This window comes from Oikopleura dioica, chromosome PAR (genome assembly GCF_907165135.1).
Source record: "Oikopleura dioica chromosome PAR, OKI2018_I68_1.0, whole genome shotgun sequence".
Lineage (NCBI taxonomy): Eukaryota > Metazoa > Chordata > Appendicularia > Copelata > Oikopleuridae > Oikopleura > Oikopleura dioica.
The window spans coordinates 6,658,434-6,678,195 of record NC_137293.1 but is presented as its reverse complement, the minus strand read 5'-3'; the positions used below and the strand labels follow the sequence as shown (position 1 = coordinate 6,678,195).

Below are 19,762 nucleotides of genomic sequence, written 5' to 3'. Positions count from 1 at the left end.
AAAGCCGCGTAGCGGCTTTTTTAAGATCGAAGCCGCAAAGCGGCTTCGCTTGAATTTTTAAAATGATTTTGATCGTAGAATTTGCGAAGCCGCTCTGCGGCTTCGTTTTTTAAAAAGCCGCTACGCGGCTTTTCATCTGATATCTTCTAGAGCCTGACTCAGGTTTTCTTCGCAGCTTACCGAGCCCAGACTTTTCTGCAGAACTATTGTTCTTCGAAGAACTTTACAATATTCGTGAAAAGCAGTGAACCCGATTTTTCAGTTAATATTTGTGTGATAATACTGACGACGCGATAAGAGCACTCATTATCTTTCAATTGTTTCCCTAAGCCGGGGAATGGAGTTGCTTATTTTCGGAAAATTGCATCAGTACAAGAACAACCCCGTCTTCACCTTTTGTCTGGGCGGAGCCCAGTCGATGCTTTAGGAGGGCGAGATAAGAGTTTTTATCTGTTTGTTACAGAAATTCCAGTACAGTTCAATTCAAGGAGGACACAAATTCTTTCGAGAAATAAGAAAGAGACAATGTCTACTCTCTTTTTATCACTCCTGAGAGCATTTTTCGCTTGTAAACAAAGTAAGCAAACCCTAAGTAGAACCTTCACCTTCTATACTCGAAAGTGTTAGTTTCAGGCCGTCATGATCCCCGCCGACACTCGAGTTTAGTTTGATCGCTCGCTCAATGCACCTGACCCGTGTCAGTTTAATACGTCAACTTACACAACAAAAATGCAACGCCAACGTCATCTGTGCTTTTATTATGATGGCCTGTGTATTCTTTCGCGAAATTAAATTCAACGAATCTGGAGGGATGGTCTCGGAGAACAACCTTGAAGGAGGGTCCTAATTAAGTGCAAGCAGCTGATACGAACTTTCTAAATTTGAAATGCATAGTCCTTCTTGACTCCGTGCTATTGTCAGCCATTTTTCAAGAATATGATTATCTGCAGGAATAATATGTGTTTTATTACTATGAATCAAATTGTTGAAAACATCCAAAAGAGATCTAATCAGATGCTGTGAGCTCACAATTCTTTCCCCAGAATCCTTCAAGACATGAGCATGTATAGCTGATGTTGTTAGATTGAGATCCTTCTGTACAGGTTCCACCATTCAAACATGGATTATTGTCGCACACAGAATATTGACAATTATGACCATGAAATCCCGTATTGCAATAACATGAATAACCATTAGGATAATCATTCTCATAATCATAGCCGTATTTATCTGGCTTACATGTTCCTCCATTAAGACAAGGTTCGGACGTAGTACAAGGAGTTATTTCACATTTTTTACCAGTCCAAGCTTCGTGTTTGCAATAACAAACAAAGTCTTCAGACCCATTTGAGTAGCATTCGCCTTTGTCATATATGGGATAACCATTCGAATCCCATGGCCCGCATGGATTAGGATTACATGGATCACTTCTTGTCGTGTATTCCAAATAAGAAATCGTTGTCTACATTAAAAAATTATCCCGTTAAAAGCTTTGCTGCGATCAAATTCAAAAGTTAAAAAGATAAGTCTCAAATTGACGATAAAAATTATACTGTAATAATTACAGACTAAGCGGACAATTCCGTAGATTTTAGGGAAAACGGTATAAACTTTGAGGCTGACAATTCCGTGGGTTTCAGACAAAACATTGAATTAAATTTTACCATCATTGTTGTTGTTGTGGGAAATGTTGTTGATCTGACTGTTGTTGTTGATGTCGTTGTGTAAATCGTTGTTTTGGTACTCGTCAAAGATGTCGTATGCTTTTTTCGATTAATATATATTTATCATGGTTAAATGTATTTTAAATACCTGTCCCTCAATGCATGGACATGATCGAACATTTATCCTATAAGCATCATAGCATCGATCCATGCAGTAAAGATCTGGTGGGCAGTTTTTGATGCAAGTATTCTTATAAAAATTCCATTTGATTTTTATTTTTGGAATTACCTGTTTGTCTAATTGATAGACAATACAGCTTTTATACTCCTCATTTGAAATCTCAGCATCACGACACTTATCACATAGTGGATGTGGGCACCCATCACAACCAGAGGGACAATCAACTCCACATGGACAAGACGCATCACAACCTTCATCGTATCAGTTTTATTTTTGATTTTGCACTACCTGCAAAATCTATCCGACACTGACTCTGGCAGCTAGAAGAATCACCACATGAAGCAATACAATCAACGTAGTCAATTCTACATCTTGAAAGGCATTGGTCGTGAAGATCCTCGTCGCTTTATTAGTTTAATAAATCATATAATTGTTAAATTATTCTTACGTGCAATATCTCTCTCCAAAATATTGAAGTCCAAAGAGATTAGCCCAACGATGAACAGCACTGGTATCTTTTTGTTGGAAGCGTTGCTGCCTTTTAATAGCTGCTTCGCAAAAATATAGCAAAAATAGAAAACGCATCTTTGTTGCGACTCGTTCTTGATCTGAGAAGAGTAGTCTGTATTCCGGCCTTGCATTTTGTTTCAGTTCTTGTCAAACTGTCAAGACTTGCGCAAAAATTCTACACTGAAAATCCTACAGGTAACAAAATTTCCTCAGCTAGGAAAGTGGGGCCATGGTGATAAATAAACTCTCGTATCAATTAATGAATTTTGCAACTTCAACAAGGCCGTACATCGACCATTTGTTGACCTAAATTTCAAACTTTTCGACCCCAAAATATGATCCCATTTACGCCAACTCTTGTTGAAACTAAAAGAACCTTAGTAAAGCCAATAAAATTACTCAAGAATGTTATATCACCTTCGTAAGCCGTGGTTTTATCTAAACCGCGTAATTTGCATCTAGTCAAAAAATGTCGCGAGATAATTATAGTCTCAGGTGAACAGTATTTATTAGATATCTCAGTCGAGATTCTCAGGAGTGTAAGAATTCGCACTCTAAGCTGTTTCCTCGATTTCAAGCGAACAGGGGGCGGATCAACTGAAGCCGGTAACTGCTGGTTCAGCTCGGCGCTAGATCCGTTGTTCTGAATACTGCATAAACTCGAGTATTACCACACGTGTCAAGAATAACAGAAACAGATGAATCATGATGCAGGAAGGAAAATTGCTTGACCTCAAGTCAAAAATTTTCACTGACAATAATTGTGATAGATCTAATTCTCTTCCCGTCTCCATAAATAATTTCCAGTGGAAATTTTCCACTCCATAAATAGCACCACCGAAGCGGGCCGCTATTTACAATTTGCCAAGACTATTTGCTCGAAAATAAGAAAAAAACCTTTTCTCCGGCCGTAGATTTACTCAATCCGCTAGACAAACAAGCGGGCTCTTCTATTTCTTCGGCTTTCATTGGGGTCAAGAAGGGCCCCTCTTTTTTTTAATTGCGAAGTTGTTGCTTTGTAAAAAATCTCGACTGGTGATCACACCTTTTTGGACTACCAGAAGAGCCTGCGCTCGGGAAGCGGAATAGAAAACCTGAGTCAGGCTCTGAAAGATCCTTTATGAAAAGACGCGCAGCGGCTTTTTCAAAAACGAAGCCGCGAAGCGGCTTCGCCGAAATTCGAAAATATATTGGGATGGTAATTATGCGAAGCCGCTTTGCGGCTTCGTTTTTGAAAAAGCCGCTACCAGAGCCTGACTCAGGTTTTCTTCACAGGTTGCTCAGCTTAGCGTAGGATTTGTCGATCAAAATAAGCATTTCAAACAGTTACGAAATTTGACCTTGGAAAAAGTTAATCTTGAGATGCTTGTAACTGCGTTTAGTAGTAGCTCATCAGAGAATGTCGATAATTTGTTATCTCGAAGAGACAATGTCATCTTAGGCCAAATATTACTTTGTCCCTGAGTCAAAGAGGTACTTCGTTGAAAATTATGATTACAGTACGTAACGCCATGAATAAAATATGATAATCTCAAGATCGCGCCTCTAGAAATGATCATTTCTTAGAATGTATGTTCATGCTCCTTGAACTTCTCTCCAATGATGCATTTGCTATGCAGTTATTTCAGTTTACCAAGCATCATAGAATCTCGCTCTGCGCTGGACATCTCCTTGCCCTCTTCTTTCTGGCTACCCAAGCAGTTAGAGCTCATCCCTGCTCTCCTCAATTTCTTACGCGTATACGCAAAATAATTGCGCCGCAGGAAGCACGAAAGATTACGCAGCTTTGCAACAACAAAGAAGATGAATTCCTTGATGCAACAAGAGGCTCAACTAAATAATCGAAAACTCGGGAGAGCCATCATTTTAGAACGCTAGTTGGCTGCTAACTTGTGACTTGGTGGAAATAAATATCCACAAGTGTGTGATGGTAAAGATCTGACAAGGGTGGAAAGTGCTAGCGGTTGGTAAGAAGGGAAATGTTTGCCGCAACAGGTTCCATCTGATAACAAGCAGGCTTGATTGAAATTCGATTTTGTTAAGAGTACGAATGATAAAGCATCACTTTCATCGTACCTTTTACTCAGCACCCTGTGTAGAAAACCTGAGTCAGGGTCTGAAATATCTCTGCGCGGCTTTTCATTAAAGATATTTCACACCCTGACTCAGGTTTTCTACACAGGTTGCCGAGCTTACAAGGTCCTTGTTTGCTGTACTTTGTGCCTCTTATTAATAAAAATAAGAGGGTCACTACCTATCTAACCTCTGGGCAAATAGTCCGCTAACAACTCGCGTTAGATATAATTACCATGCCCTCACTTATTTTGGCATGAACAAATATGCCGACTTTAGGAAAAAAGGGATTAGCCTTACTCTAATACGCATTTCGTAACAAAAAGAAAAGTGCAGGTCAAACTTTATTATGCGCACGCGGCCGTGAATCTGGCCAGTATTTATGTTCAAATATAACGGAAGGTTTTAAATTCGTAATTCTGTTTTTCTATCGATGTTGTACAAGTGTAACACGATGAGAATAATGACTTTCATGGCTGGAATAATTGCAAAATAGACAAAAGGAATACGTTTTTCATATCTGGGCCAAACTCGAGAAGGAACCATTTCGAAGTACAAAGCAGTGTGAATCGCAGCAGGAGTCAGAGGAGAGTTCATTCCCTGCGACGGGCGTAAAATTTCTTTGAAATGCGGCGGGGCGCCCGAATCAGCTGTGTCCGAGGTGTCGCTCCCGGAGTGCCCGGCCAGCGCCGATTCCTTTTTATAAAAACTCTCCTTCCCGTCCTCCCTCATCATTTTACTCCCCCTCGACGAAAAAGAGAGGAAAACGAAAAATAGAAAAAAAGAAGGGAGGAGTTTGATAAAATCCTACCCTCTATTGGGAGAAATAAAAAAGAAATTACCCCTAAAATGGGTTTATTATTGCTTCTAGCAGCTTTTGGCCCTTTTGCTAGTCAGGTAAGATTTTTGATAAGATTTTCCTCGATTAAAAATTTCTTCAGGCAAAAGAGACGAAAGTTGAAGACTACGGCGTCCTCGCCCCAAAGTACTTCAACTTGGCGACGGGGAAGAAGATCGAAGCAACTGCGACATGCGGCACTCTCAAACCGGAAGTGTTTTGTAAACTCTCCGCCGGCTCCGACTATCTTCAAGATCCCGACGAGGCCCTCATCCGCTACTTGGGAACTGGCACCGGTGGTCAATTCTGTGACCTCTGCGACGATACCAATCCTGCCCGAGCTCATCCGATCGAGAATGCCATCGATGGAACTGAGAACTGGTGGCAAAGTCCTCCCCTCAGCTCGAATACCCTGGACAAGGATTTCAACAAGGTCAATGTCACCATCGATCTTGGACAGGTAATAAATTTGAGTCAACTTTTTGAGTGGAATTTTCGAACTTTCAAAAGTAAATTGACAGTTTTGTCTCAGAAACCAGCTTTTTGAGCAATCCTTTGTAAGACAAATTTGCCCAGGAAAACCTAAAAAGGGATGAAAAACAATAACAACTGTGCAAATTTTCAATGGGACTCGAGTAAACCCGCTCTATTGACGAACAAAGCCTCGAATAAGGGGCCGATTGTTATTGTTGCGGAAAAGGGAAGAATGGAAATTCAGCACTCTAAGCGCCCTTTCAACCTATTTATGGGTCCTTTTAATTATGGGTTTATTGGTGACGTGACTATGGGGTAAACTCGTCGTAAAAGGGGGATGATTAGCTCGTGGGAGATCAATCAAGGGAAGCGTAATTCATCTTTTGCGGGTGCGAAATGTCTTTTTCGCTCTCTTTTGGAATACAAAAAGTTCAACTGTTTTTAGGTCTTTCATGTTGCCTACATTGTGATCAAGTTTGCCAACTCTCCTCGCGCTGGCCGATGGGTTTTGGAACGATCGCTGGACGGAGAAAACTTCCATCCCTGGCAATACTTCGCCAACCACGGCAGCGACTGTCCCCCGAACTTTGGAATTCAACACACTGGCGCCAACGATTGGGTTTCTATCGATGACGAGGTTCGATGCACTTCTGACTTTTCCGAAATTCCGCCGCTCGAGAATGGAGAAATCATCGTCTCGCTGATCAAGGGTCGACCTGGTGCTGTCAACTTCTGGTCCAGTCCTACTCTTCAAGCGTGGACCAAAGCTCGCAAGATTCGACTTCGATTTGAGCTGGCGAAAACTCTTCTTGGCCATTTGATGGGAATCATGGAAAACGACGAGTCAGTTACGCGACGATATTTTTACTCGATCAAGGATATCTCCATCGGCGGCAGATGCGACTGCAACGGTCACGCGGACGAGTGCTCAGCGGACAAGAACTCTGGCGACTACAAGCTTCGATGCAACTGCAAGCACAACACTGCTGGAATTTCCTGCCAGGAAAGGGATCCAAAAATAGCTGAACTTGTCATGACGAAATAGTTAATTAGGAATTCGGTAGTGGAACTTCTGAACTTCCTCTTATTACGTACAATATGTTTGAAATTGTACATTTTTGGAGCCCATGAAACTAGGAATGCATGCCGCTCTTTAACCAGCGGAAATGGAAACACGCCGAGCGCGACCACGAAAACGAGTGTGTCGCGTGCAACTGTCATCAACACGCTGATGCGTGCTACTATGACGAAAACGTCGAGCGCGAAGGCCGCTCCATGAACATCGATGGCATCTATGAAGGTGGCGGAGTCTGCGTTGACTGCAAACACCACACTACTGGCATCAACTGCGAACGGTGCGAAAATGGATTTTACAGAAATCCAGCTGCTGAAATCATAGACGAGAACGCCTGTCTCGAGTGCGACTGCCCAAGCAACTACACCGACACTACTTGCGATCACGACACGGGCGCCTGCAAGTGCAAGGAGAAATACGCTGGCCATTTGTGCAACTCTTGTGCCGAAGGATTCATGGACTTTCCTGAGTGCAATCCTTGCCCATGCTTTTACGCGGGAACCAAATCGACTGAAGAAGCTTCCGGACAATGCCGACCAGATGAAGAAACTGGAATCTGCGAGTGCAAGGAAAACTACACTGGTCCAATGTGCGACCAATGCGCCGACGGCTTCTTCAACTTCCCCGAGTGCGTTCCCTGCGAGTGCGCACAGCAGCCTGGAGCAGTGAAAACAGCCCCGTGCGACAAGGAAACTGGCGCCTGCGTCTGCAAACCAGCTTTTGATGGTGATAGCTGTGAGCAATGTGCTACACAATATCACAACTACCCCGCTTGCGATCGATGCCTCTGCTCAAAGTACGGAACAACTGAAGAGTTTTGCAATTCCACTCTTTCCACCCTCTCCTGTTTCTGCGACGAGCGATTTGACGGAGCCAAGTGCGAAAAATGCCGCGCCGGGTACCACACCTTCCCGGACTGTGGCGAGTGCACCTGCTCAGAGATCGGTAGCGTTAAGAACGAGCCCTGCGATATTTACACCGGCCAATGTGTTTGCAAAGAAGAATACTCGGGTGTCAGGTGCGACCAGTGCGCTGACAACTACTACATGGACGAGAGTGGCTTTTGTAAAGCCTGCGAGTGCGATCTCAATGGCGCAGAATCGGCCTATTGTGACAAGGTTACCGGACAATGCCAGTGCCGAACATCGCAAGAAACAGCTTCTCTCGGCCTTCCTCAAACAACTGGGCGAACTTGCAACTCTTGCGCGCTGGGCTTCTTCAACTTTCCGGAGTGCAAAAGCTGCCCTTGCCATCCTGATGGAATCGCCAACCCTGACAAGGCCTATTGCTCTTTCTTCGAAACTGGAAGCTGCACTTGCAAGAGAGCTACTGGGGGCATGTACTGCGAGCAGTGCTTGAACAAACACTGGAATCTGCAAGGAAGCAATCCAGACGGCTGCGAAGAATGCGGTTGTTTCCGGGCTGGTTTGCTCAACGAAATAAAAGACTGCGCTTCCTCAGACGGACAGTGCAACTGCAAAAATCATGTCTGCACCAGAAAATGTTCCAAATGTCTCGATGGATTCTATGGATTGGAAGAAAAGGACTACTTCGGCTGCGTTCCTTGCTCTTGCGATGTTGGCGGAACTCAAGGAGGAGCTCTCGCTCAATGCGAAGCCAACGATGGCCAATGTACTTGCAAAGATCACGTGAAAGGTCGAAGATGTGACGATGTCGAATCTGGCTGGTATTTCCCAACATTGTACAAGTACAAATTCGAGGCTGAGGATGGATATCTCGATTCTGGAGAACATGTTCGATACGGAGTCGATAAAGCTCTCTTCCCAGACTTTTCTCTCCGAGGCTATGCTGAGCTCTCAGACATTCAGGTACCTTAAAAACTCACTAACCAGAAAATCTAACAAATTTCCTTAACCCAGCCAGCAGTGGTAACCCACGGGGAAATAGAGAAACCTCTTCCCAACGCGATTCCACTGTACAAAGTTCTCATCCGGTTCGTGAATCCGACCACGAAACTCATCACCGCGCGATTGAACATTTCCGATTTGGCGTGCGTTGAATCTGATGATCTCGTCGTTAAATGTAAGTTTTTTAGAATTATGTGGGCTTTGGTGGAAAGGTCGAATTGAAAGGGGAGAGCTTGTTCAAAATTATGCTTCATTATCGAAATACTGAAAATTCTACGCTAACAGGGAGGCTGATCATGACAAAGATCGGGACTGACTGTATTGAAGAAGAAGAGGAGGAGGAAAGAGTGACTCGAGAATTTTTTCATAAAAATGATCCAATCATTGAGGAAAGTAGTTTTTCTTCAAATGTTCCGCCTAGATCAGACAGCCATCCATATTTTGAGCAGTTTTCTGATTATGATCCTCATCTGACATCGAAACCCGTAATTTCAACAACTACCACACAAAAGCAACAAATCACTATCACAACAAGAATATCGACTACAAGATCTACAACTTTGACGGCAAAAACTATTGCTGCAGAGATCACAACTCAAACTTGGGAGCCGATCGTAACTCAAGCTCATCAATCCATTTGGCCGAAACCACCAGGTTATCAGTCCTCCACTTCAATGCCAGAAGAAGGAATGACTTCTGAGAGGATGATTTCTACAGCTCATCAGAAGGTGGAAACCACAACTTCAACCTCGACAACTTCGACCACATCTACAACTAAATCAACATCTACGACTACATCAACATCTACCACTACGACTACAACAACGACTTCTACAAAACAATCCACAACGACAACAACAGAACAACCAGAAGCGACAGAATCTTCAACAATTTGGCCCCAACCTATCACCGGAGAAAATATCGCCACTGTTTTCCCGCCTCCACGAGCAACTAGCGAAGCAGCAAGCTCAACAAAAGCCACAACAACAGTACCGTCTGATAATTCGATAGACCCTGTTTGGCCTCTTCCGGAATCCGTTGACCCGTCTCTCAGTATTGATCCTATCTGGCCTCGTCCGGGCTCTGATTTACCTCCAACAACTACCACAACAACAACGACAACAACAGAGTCTTCAATAGACCCTGTGTGGCCTCTTCCAGAATCAGTTGACTCATCCTTCAGTGCTGATCTTATTTGGCCTTCTCCAGGCTCAAATTTACCTCCAACAACTACCACGACAAGAAGAACAACAGAATCTTCTTCGACATCTACGACTACACAAAAAATCGAAACCACTCAAGAACAAAAGATTCAGGGTTGGTCAGAATGGACAGCGTGCGAATGTTCTATTGACGGAGGAAAACGAACTAGAAAATTTACTTGTTTATCTTCTAGCTACTCTGTTTCGGTTTTAACCATTTCATAGTCTATTGTATTTTTATCAGAATCAAAAACCGTGATCAGGGTGTCCAACGACAATTATAAATGGTCGAAAGCATCTTTTGCGAGCTGAGGAGCAGGATTGCTACTCTGGATGCGCTTCCTTTGCCAATGAAGAAATTATTGACGAGAAACCAATAATGGTTGATTTCATTCCTAGTTCTTCTAGGGATGCGATAACTTTTGACGACTCTTCTTCTGAGAACAGTAGAAAAAGACGAAACATCGAGTCAGAGGAAAAAACATGTTCAAGTTCGTTTTTGTTTTTCACCGGGAAATCGAAGTTTTTTGAACAAGCAAACCCATTTCCTTTCTCAATAAACAATTGACTTACCGTTCTTTTTAGGCAAAGCTCCACAAATCGTCGAGATCAAGCTTCCTCAATCAGCAGAGCCGTCTACCGTTTCCTTCAACACTGATGCTGTTCTTTCTGAAGGCGAGTACAAGTTCCGACTTGAAATCGACACTGAAGGAGCCGAGTTCAAAAAAGAAGGTGTCTTGGTTGACTACATCGCTCTTCTTCCAGCAGATTACTATGAGCCGCGAATTCTCAAGCAAAAAGTTGACGAGCCATGCAAATTCTCTGAATCCAAGGGGTCAAAATGCATGATGTATGATCACTTCCCCCTTCCGATCGGAACTGTTGTCCGCGAATACTCAACTTTCCGACTTCCACTCGCCGGCGACTTTGAAATCATCCCTCCCATGGTCTACAATACTGTTGCTGGACGAACACAGCCTTTTGAAAAGATGCTCATGTTGGACGGAACCAAAGCGGAAAACCTCTACGCTCAGATCGACATTCAAACAAAAGGCAAGTACGTCCTCGTGATGGACTACGTCAACAGAGTTGAGCGAATCCAACAAGTGCGAATCGACGTCACCTACAGAAAACACGGAATCGAGCGCGTCGAGCCCGGATATTACAATGCCTATGCTTGCAACTATCTCTTCTCTTGCCGACAAGTTGGCGTGACTCTCAACCGAGAAGTTTCAGTGATTGATATGGATGCCGGTCCGATCTATCTTTCCATCAGCCACGAAGGAAGAATCCGAGACGATCAAATGCTCTTTATCAGGAGAATCCATGTCATTCCGTTTGAAGATTGGTCCATCGAAGTTGTTCAGCCAAAGAAACTAGGAATTTCTAGCCACGGCCCTAAGTTTATCAACCCTGATGAATCTGTCTATCCATCCACTCCAGCTGCTGCTACTGAAATTCGTCTGTCAGACAGTCTTTGGTTCGTGCCTCCAGAGAATGGAACCAAGGTTCATGTCTCCACTGAACTTCACGCAGAGGAGCCAAGTCTCGTTGTCATCCACTACTACAACGAAGAGAGTCTGAGCTACAACACATCCATTTTCATCGAATCTGCTGTTGAGTCTTTCCATGGCACCGTCCGAATTGAATACTGCCAATTGACATCTGGCTGCCGAGCGATTATTTATCTCCAAAATGGCGATAAGGTCTTCCCTTTCACAGAACAAGCAATCACTCTTTCAATCGATTTCGAAGAAAACTCACCTCTCAGAATCAAGAACTTCATCGTCATCCCGGAGACAAAATGGTCAATTGAACAACTTGATCTCGCCGAACTCAACCACGCCGACTGGTTTATTAAAAACTGCGGCTTCTTGATCGACCCACGTGACGACGATATTCCAAAAATGTGCAAAGACAACGCTTTGACCCTCGTCATGTCGAACTCGAATCCAAAGCAGTGTCAGTGTGCCACTGCCGGAACAGTTGGATACAGCGAAAAGTGCGAAGCCTACGGCGGTCAATGCGAATGCAAGCCAAATGTCATCGGACGCGATTGCTCAAGATGCGAGGTTGGTTACTACAACTGGCCAAATTGCAGAAAATGCAATTGTGTCGGAAACACGGTCTGCGACGAGAGCACTGGCGAATGTCTCTGCCCAGCAAATACATCTGAAGATTGCCTTAGCTGCCAGGATGATGCTTACGGATACCATCATATCACAGGATGCAAGCTTTGCAACTGCAACGCTGAAGGAACCATCGGCGCTTCTGAAAGCTGCGACGACCACAACGGTCAATGCGCTTGCCTACCCTTCATCACTGGTAAAAGCTGTGATCGATGTCTCCCTGGTTACTACGGATTCCCCAACTGTAAAAAATGCGAGTGCGATGAGCGCGGTACCATCGGGGACAATAACCAGTGCGATGTCAAAACAGGAGCTTGCCAGTGCAAAGAAAACGTCGAAGGCACCAGCTGCTCTCGCTGCAAAGCCGGTTCCTTCTTCCTCGATTCTCAGAATCCAGCTGGCTGCATTTCCTGCTACTGCTCCGGTTTAATCCAACTCGAGACCGGTCATGCTGATTGTCGACCATCCGACTTTGCTGTTCTCTCCGTTTCTGACATGTCTACAGCTGAAGACTGGCGTGTTCAAGGAATGATCTCGCCTAACTACGAAAAAGCCCTCTTTGCCTTTGAAAACTCCATCACCTTGGAAGTCAATAAAGCAGGTGGCCAAGCTCTTCGATCCGACTCTCAAGCTCGAAAGCCTCTTTACTGGGTCGCTCCTGTGAAGAAATACGGCGGTAACAGACTTGGCGCTTACGGTGGATTCCTTGAGTACACAATCACCTGGGACGAAGAAGAGCACGACAAGGCTGCAAACAGCGCTTTCTCGTCGCTCAACACTGATCCAGATCTCTATCTTGACGGTAATGGACTCAGCATCTACTGGAAATCCGACGAACATCGATCCGACTCAAACTCAATGACCGTCCGAGTTCCACTCATGGAAAACGGTTTCTTCTCGGCCCTCACTCACCAACCTATCTCTCGAAACGAACTGCTCAAGGTTCTTCGTGACTTGACCGGCATCAAAATGAAAGCTTCCTATCCCGTTGCCGTCTCTGAAATTCAAATTTCCAATCTGATCCTCGAAGATACCGACTTTACCGACCAACTTGAGATGCCATATTCTGATTCTTCTGAAGCTTCTCGATACGCTCACCGCTCCCGCGTCGAAGTCTGTACTTGCCCAGAAGGTCACGTGGGACCGAGTTGCGAGGAGTGTGATAAAGGCTACTACTGGGATAAGTCAAATACTGAAGGTTCTCGATACCAGCGCTGCCAGAAATGCAAATGCAACAACCACTGCGATGAATGCGACGAAGACGGCTACCCTCGATACTGGGATACCTCGTCTCTCCTTGGCGAGCAAACTTTCATCCTCTTGAACAATGTTACCAGCGATGTTTCTAGCCAATACATTGAAGGTGTTGAACAAGACGGCAGCGAAATCTACATTCAAGATTCGGCAATGAAACTGGCCGAGAGTACAATTGAGCTCTCAACCTGTCTTGACAATACGATGGGCACAAACTGCGAGTTCTGCGCCGAGGGATTCATTGGATACGCCAAAGGTGGAACTTCTGCCGATTGCAAACCCTGTCCTTGCCCAAGCGAGCACAACTCGCACTCCATCTCTTGCTTCCACCAAGTCAAGGATGAAAAGATTGCCGACTACTCTGAGTTCACGGACTTTACAAACATCTTCAACCCTGATAAAAAGGATGATTTCGACGTTGTTTGCAACTGCAAGCCAGGATACACCGGCGCTGCCTGTGAAAAATGCGATGCTGGTTGGTTCGGTCGCCCAAATATGATCAACCAAGAGTGCAAAAAGTGCGATTGCAATGGCAACTCTGACCTTTCCACCGGCAACGTTCAGTGCGATGATCAAGATGGAACTTGTCTCGCTTGCATCAACAACACTGCAGGAAAACACTGTGAAAAATGCGCTCCTTTCTATTTTGGAAACGCGATTGAAAAGTCTTGCGAGGAGTGCAACTGCAACATCTGCGGCTCTCAAGGATGTGACAACATCTTCGGCGACTGTCAGTGCAAACCAAACGTCGTTGGCGAGACATGTGATCAATGTGCTGATGGCTTCTGGGACTTTGATAGCTGTCACATGACTGGATGCAAAACTTGCGCTTGTGACAAGAACGGTTCTACATCTGATGTTTGCGACAAACTCACTGGACAGTGCACTTGCAAGCCTGGTGTTGAAGGACTCAACTGCGACAAATGCCAAGAAGGTCACTATGATCTGACTTCTTCCGGCTGCAAGCAGTGCAATTGTCCACCTGGTCTTCCATGTGACTCTCAGACCGGCCGATGCGAGTGCCCTCCAGGAGTAATTGGCGCGCAATGCGATCAATGCGAAAACCCACGAGCAGTTACTCGTCTATCAGGACTAAACACCAAATGCGAACCGTGCTCATCTTGCATTGACTGGCTTCTCGGTCCTCGAACAGAAGGAGACTGGGATGAATTCCTCGGATACGATGAAAAATCTCTCGATATGTACACTACTGAAGTGTCGATTCGCCTGACTGATCTGGAAGTCACAAAAGCTGGTGGCCTTGCTTATCGGAAACTAAATATCATGGACAAGGAGCTCAAGGGACTCAAAAATCATGTGAACTCGTTGGAACGAAATCTCATGGGCTACTCCTCGGGCGATCAGGTTCGCGAATTCGAAAAGATGTACAACTCAATGATCGGAACTTGCCACGACGTTCATGAATACGAAGTCAGAACAAAACTATCGACTGATGAGTCCAAGCATAGATTCGAGGAGTCGACCGTTCTTTCGACAGATTTGGATGAATTGAGCTTCCGAGCTATGGAAATCGCGAGAAAGAAGCAAATTGACTTCGATGAATTCGACAATGTCTGGGTTCCAACTGCCCAAGAGATTATTTTCAACATCACAAACATCCATTATCACGAAGTTTTGCGTCTCGAAAACAACGAAGCCACAGTTGAGGAGCAAATTCTAGCGACAGAGACATTGGAAGATGTTAATCGACGATACAATGTCACTAAGCTTTCTTCCCGAGGAGGTCTTCTGATTGAAGAAATCGAGGAAAAGAAAGCCAAACTCGATCAGTTCAAAGAAACTCTCGATCAAATCACTGAAGATCTTTCTTATGTCATGGATTTGACTGAAATCAACAACAAGACGATCATGCAGATTCACTCGGACGCCAACGACTACAAAGCCAGCTACTATGAAACGTCCAAAATACTCAATGACGCAAACATCATGAACAATGGAACTCGCCATGATTACTCTACCCTATCTGGTGAAGATCCATTGGCTCAATTCGAAAATTCCATCTACCGACTCAACAATGATGCGACCATCATTTCAGGACTCGAACAAATCGAAGAGCGAATGGAAAAATCGAAAGCGGTCATCGAGCAGATTGGAGAAGAAGAGCGAGACTGGGTTGCCGACGCTGGAAAACACGCTGCCAAGATTGAGCAAATTCACCGCGATTATGAGATTTTCTTCACTAAAGTCTCTCCTGGACTTGACAAGCAAATTGAAGTGTTGCGTGCTCAAAATATTGACCAAGTTATCAAAAATTCTTTCGCCGAAATTGAGTCTGCCCAGGAATTGCTCGATGGTATTGATGGGCGACTTCCATCAATTACTGAAAAATCAGAAGCTGAATCTACCTGCAGCGGAGTGCTTGAATCTCTCTACGCAACTGACAAGAAACTTGATGAAACTCAGAACCATCTGAATCTCCTCATCAAAGAAAAAGACCCTCTTGATGCTCAGTTTGCGAAACTAGATGAAATCTACAACGAACCTGTTGATATGGAAGCCTATCAAACTCTAATTGACAACTTGGACATCTTCAACGAGATAAATAAAACAGTTCCAGTCGATGACATCTTCAAGACCGGCAAAGAAATCAACGATAATCTTGAAAAAGTCAAAACTTCGTACGATCACATTTCGAAATACACTGAAGAAGCAACGCAGATGCTTGAAGAAACCGAAAACATCATGAAATCGTGCGGCGACAAGGTTGTCGAAATCGCCACCGGTGTCAACGAAGACAACTTCGCTGAGATTAATAATGAAATCAACGAGATCGCCAAGGATACTGATGATATGTTTGCAGAAATGCAAAAGAGCATTGACGAGATCATGGAGCAAATTGAAATGTCAAAGACTCTCGTAAACTACATCTCCAACAAGATTCCTCTCCAGATCAAGGACGATGAATATACAATCTACGACATCTCTGAGGTCAAATTCCCCGTTGAGCTTGTCGACGAAGTCAATCTTGAAATCCTTGTTCGGCCTCGTAAGCCATCTGCTCATGTTTTCACTCTGTTCGAGTCCGATTCCAGCTTCTTGACTCTTGAAATTTTGGAAGGAAAGCCCCGAGTCGTCTTCAAGAACACCGCTGATGCCGATTCAGTCATTTTGAAATCAGACACTGAAGTTTTCCGACCCGACAGCACCTGGCAGAAAATCCGAGTTCGACGATCCGTCGATCAGTTAGTCCTCCATGTCTCCAAGCTTGATGATTCATCGAGATCTTCTGAAGTTTTCGCAACCTTCCCAACGCAAGAAAATACCTTTGTTTCCAATAAAACTACCTTGATTCTTGGTGCTCTCCCCGAATCACTTGATGGTGTCAAGAGTACTTCGACGAAAATGGAACTCGCAGAAGTCGTCCTCAACGGTCGCGAAATCTTTGTTTGGAATTTCGACGAGGCAGCTGAGGATTTCAGCCGAGAACAGCAGCATCTCAACTGGGAACAGATTCTAGAAACTTCGCCGATCAAGGAAACAGCCGGTTGCTACCAGTTCTCCGGTGAGAATTCATGGGCTCATCTCGATGATGAATCGCACTCAAAATACATGGTCAACCAGGACTCCGGAACTATCGTTTTCCAGATGAAGCTTCGAGCGACTACCCAAGCTGATGCGCTGATCTTCTTCATCGGCGATCCACTTCAAAAAGATTACTTCCTCGCCCTTGAACTGCAAAATGGCGAGCCTGTCTTCTCATACAATCTTGGTTACAAAGCAGGACCAAATGCAGTCCGACTTGAGCGACCAAAGACGAACGATCCTTACATCCCTACCGCATTCGGAATGAAGCCAGAGCACGTGACAAGAATCCAACGAGAGTCAAACGAGCTCACTCTTCGAATCGGCATGGTTGGTGGCGTCGCTGGATTGTCGGTAAAAGAATGGAACGTAAACAAAGTCGTCTCTGTTGAAAACGATTTCTACATCAAAAAGAAGAGCAAGACTTGCCACGGCTGCGAGTTCCGAATCTCCAACCAAATTCATCTCGGTGGTTTCCAACCAATCTACGGCGATTTGAGCCATCTGTCAGAATACGTTCCAATGTACAACAAGCGATACACCGGTTGCTTCGGCAAAACAGCTATCAATCACAAGCCTTTGGATCTCGCTCCTGGTTCTTCTGTCATGAAATCAGGAATCTTGCCTGGGTGCAAAACCCCTAATCTCCAGAAAGTCTCATTCAACGGAAACGAAGCGATTATTCGAAAGAACTTGAAGGGAACTTTGAGCAATTTCAGAGCCGTCTTCAGTTTCACTATCCAAGGTAATTCAGAGAAAAATCCTCAAAACCTTTATCAATCACTTGTTTAGCTGGTTACAATCTCCGAAACTCCGTCCTTCTCCGCGCTCACAATCCAAACGGCCAGCGATTCGTTGAGTTCGGCATCACACCAAACGGCGATCAAACCAACTTCTTCATCAAAACTAACAAAGAAGAAGAAACCTTCTCCGTCCCAGTTCGTGTCGTCGCGGAAGAGAACATCGCTGTCTCCATCGAACGCAAAAATGGCGAGGGATTGTTCGTTTCCATCAACGGCCACGAAGAAAAATTCGAAGCACTTGAACTGGCAGAAGTGGAGAATGAAAGCATCGAGCTGACTCTCGGCGGTCGAAATGTGAAAAACCAGCGCGTCCAGCAACCGTTCTTCGGCTGCATGACAGTTCCTTTCATCGAAAATCTCCGGGATGAGAAGAACGTCTTCCTGGCAACTGCTCTTGACGGCTTCCTCTGCCACGACAGGACCAGAAACATCTGCCAGGGGCAATTGCGCTTCAACGAATGCCACGCGAATGTTCCTCAAAGCTTGATGTCCACTCATGTCGTCGAGATGTCGGTCGATTCTGCCAGCTCTCGGGAACACCAGCGCTCGAGAAAGGTCCACCACGAGAAGTGCGAGCATTTTGATCAACGAATCCCAGAAGTTGAGAAATTCATGCTGAAACCAGATAGCTTCTTGAAATTCAACCTCCGCAACGGCGAAAAGATCAACCGGTTCGAACTCGATCTCGACGTTGAAATTGAAGAGAAAGACGGAACTATCGCCAAATTGACAAATGACGACTGCAGTGCTTACGTTTCCCTGGTCGTTGTCAATCAGCAGCCAAGCTTGTACATCTCCGACGGGCAGAAAGAGATAGACACAGTGGATCTCAAGAAGAACTTGCCAGTCAACAAGCGCGTGCAGATCAGAATCGAAGCGAGAGAAATGAGCCGCGGAAAAACCAAGTTCATCTTGAGTTTCGACAGATATTCCGAAAACAAGCGATTGCGAATTGCCAAGAAATCATTGAGCACTCTCTTCATCGGTGAAACTCCTCTCAAATGCCCTTCCACCATGGACAATGTCGAGGGCTTCAGCGGAGCAGTCTTCGATGTAAAGATGAACGATCGAGAAATGAATCCAAAGCGAATCCAGAACTCTCCCGCCATTCTTTCTCGACCCGGCGATGTTGGTTTCTTCTCTCCTCGAGGAACCGCCATTGATTTTTCTCTCAAAGAACGTCTTGAAAAATTCGAAGTCACGCTCACTCCCACAGACGAGAAATTCGAGCTTGTAGAAATTTTCAACACTGAAAAAGGTAAAACAAAATTTAAATTGCCCAAATCTAGCTGAAATCAATTAAGATGAGCGAATGGAAATCAAAGTCGAAAAAGAAGAAGTCGTCGCTTACATTTACATCGCTAAGGGTGTAGCTCGCGTTTCTGTAAGAAACAAAGACTGCAGATCTCAACCTATTGAAATTTCAGGTGAGTTTTCTCTTCCATCTTTCAGCGAATAACCGCTCTTTTCAGTCGAATTCAAGAACGAAGGCAGTGACGAGCAGGTGATTCTCAAGGTCAACGATTCCACAAAGAAACAAACTCTTCGCGATCACATGACCGTTCTCGACGGCAGCGTCAGCTTCAAGCGTCTCTCCGGCTGTCTGACAGACTTCTACATGAACGACGAGCCAGTTTCTTGGGAACCAGAAGCCAACGATCAACTGAATATTCGCGGAAACTTTTACTCCCTAACTTGCCCGGTCTAAACAAATCTCTTCAAAACTGACAATAAGAATTCTGGATTAATTCTTCACAATTACTCAAAGCCTGTTCAATTTTACAGTATATGTGAATAAAGATTATACGGCTTGAAAACGAAAGCGATGTTTTTCTACTGAAAGCTTCAGAAAGTCAAATTGGGTTTTCCATAATGGAATGATTTAATAATTACCGTAACCTTTTCCATAATCAGTGCTTCAAAATGGTTGCCCTTTTTTGTTCATGAATGTATTTTTCCTATCAAGTTGGGATCCATCTTTACGGAATCCGCTGAATCTTTCGCCCATATGTTTATGTACGGAAATAAATCGAATTCCGAAGTAGAGGATTTTTACCCACTGAAGAGAAGCATCATTTTCTAAAAAAGGATACCCATCTGTTCAGTTATTTCTTAATCTTCTTGTCCAATGATTCACATAGCAGATGT

General features: G+C 44.4%; 3 protein-coding genes and 1 long non-coding RNA gene across 4 annotated transcripts; 2 read left to right on the top strand and 2 right to left on the bottom strand.

Annotated features, from left to right (window-relative positions):
- Window positions 1–965: 965 nt before the first annotated feature.
- Window positions 966–1,753, bottom strand: LOC145704663 (EGF-like repeat and discoidin I-like domain-containing protein 3). Its single transcript, XM_081782137.1, has 2 exons — window positions 1,665–1,753; window positions 966–1,462 (listed from the first exon to the last, which is right to left on the bottom strand). The coding sequence occupies exons 1-2, from the start codon at window positions 1,668–1,670 to the stop codon at window positions 1,007–1,009; spliced, it is 462 nt and encodes a 153-aa protein (XP_081638263.1). The 5' UTR covers window positions 1,671–1,753; the 3' UTR covers window positions 966–1,006.
- A 93-nt stretch (window positions 1,754–1,846) lies between these two features.
- Window positions 1,847–2,431, bottom strand: LOC145704677 (uncharacterized). Its single transcript, XR_014134478.1, has 4 exons — window positions 2,294–2,431; window positions 2,134–2,249; window positions 1,954–2,096; window positions 1,847–1,914 (listed from the first exon to the last, which is right to left on the bottom strand). It is a non-coding gene; the product is annotated as an uncharacterized LOC145704677 (long non-coding RNA).
- A 2,733-nt stretch (window positions 2,432–5,164) lies between these two features.
- Window positions 5,165–19,327, top strand: LOC145704671 (laminin-like protein epi-1). The gene is made up of 9 exons (XM_081782146.1): window positions 5,165–5,325; window positions 5,370–5,726; window positions 6,186–6,770; window positions 6,878–8,644; window positions 8,696–8,858; window positions 10,471–17,556; window positions 17,604–18,872; window positions 18,919–19,041; window positions 19,087–19,327. The coding sequence occupies exons 1-9, from the start codon at window positions 5,278–5,280 to the stop codon at window positions 19,320–19,322; spliced, it is 11,634 nt and encodes a 3,877-aa protein (XP_081638272.1). The 5' UTR covers window positions 5,165–5,277; the 3' UTR covers window positions 19,323–19,327.
- LOC145705027 (uncharacterized) lies at window positions 8,869–10,110 on the top strand. The gene has a single exon (XM_081782475.1). The coding sequence runs from the start codon at window positions 8,929–8,931 to the stop codon at window positions 10,108–10,110; it is 1,182 nt and encodes a 393-aa protein (XP_081638601.1). The 5' UTR covers window positions 8,869–8,928.
- Window positions 19,328–19,762: the final 435 nt, after the last annotated feature.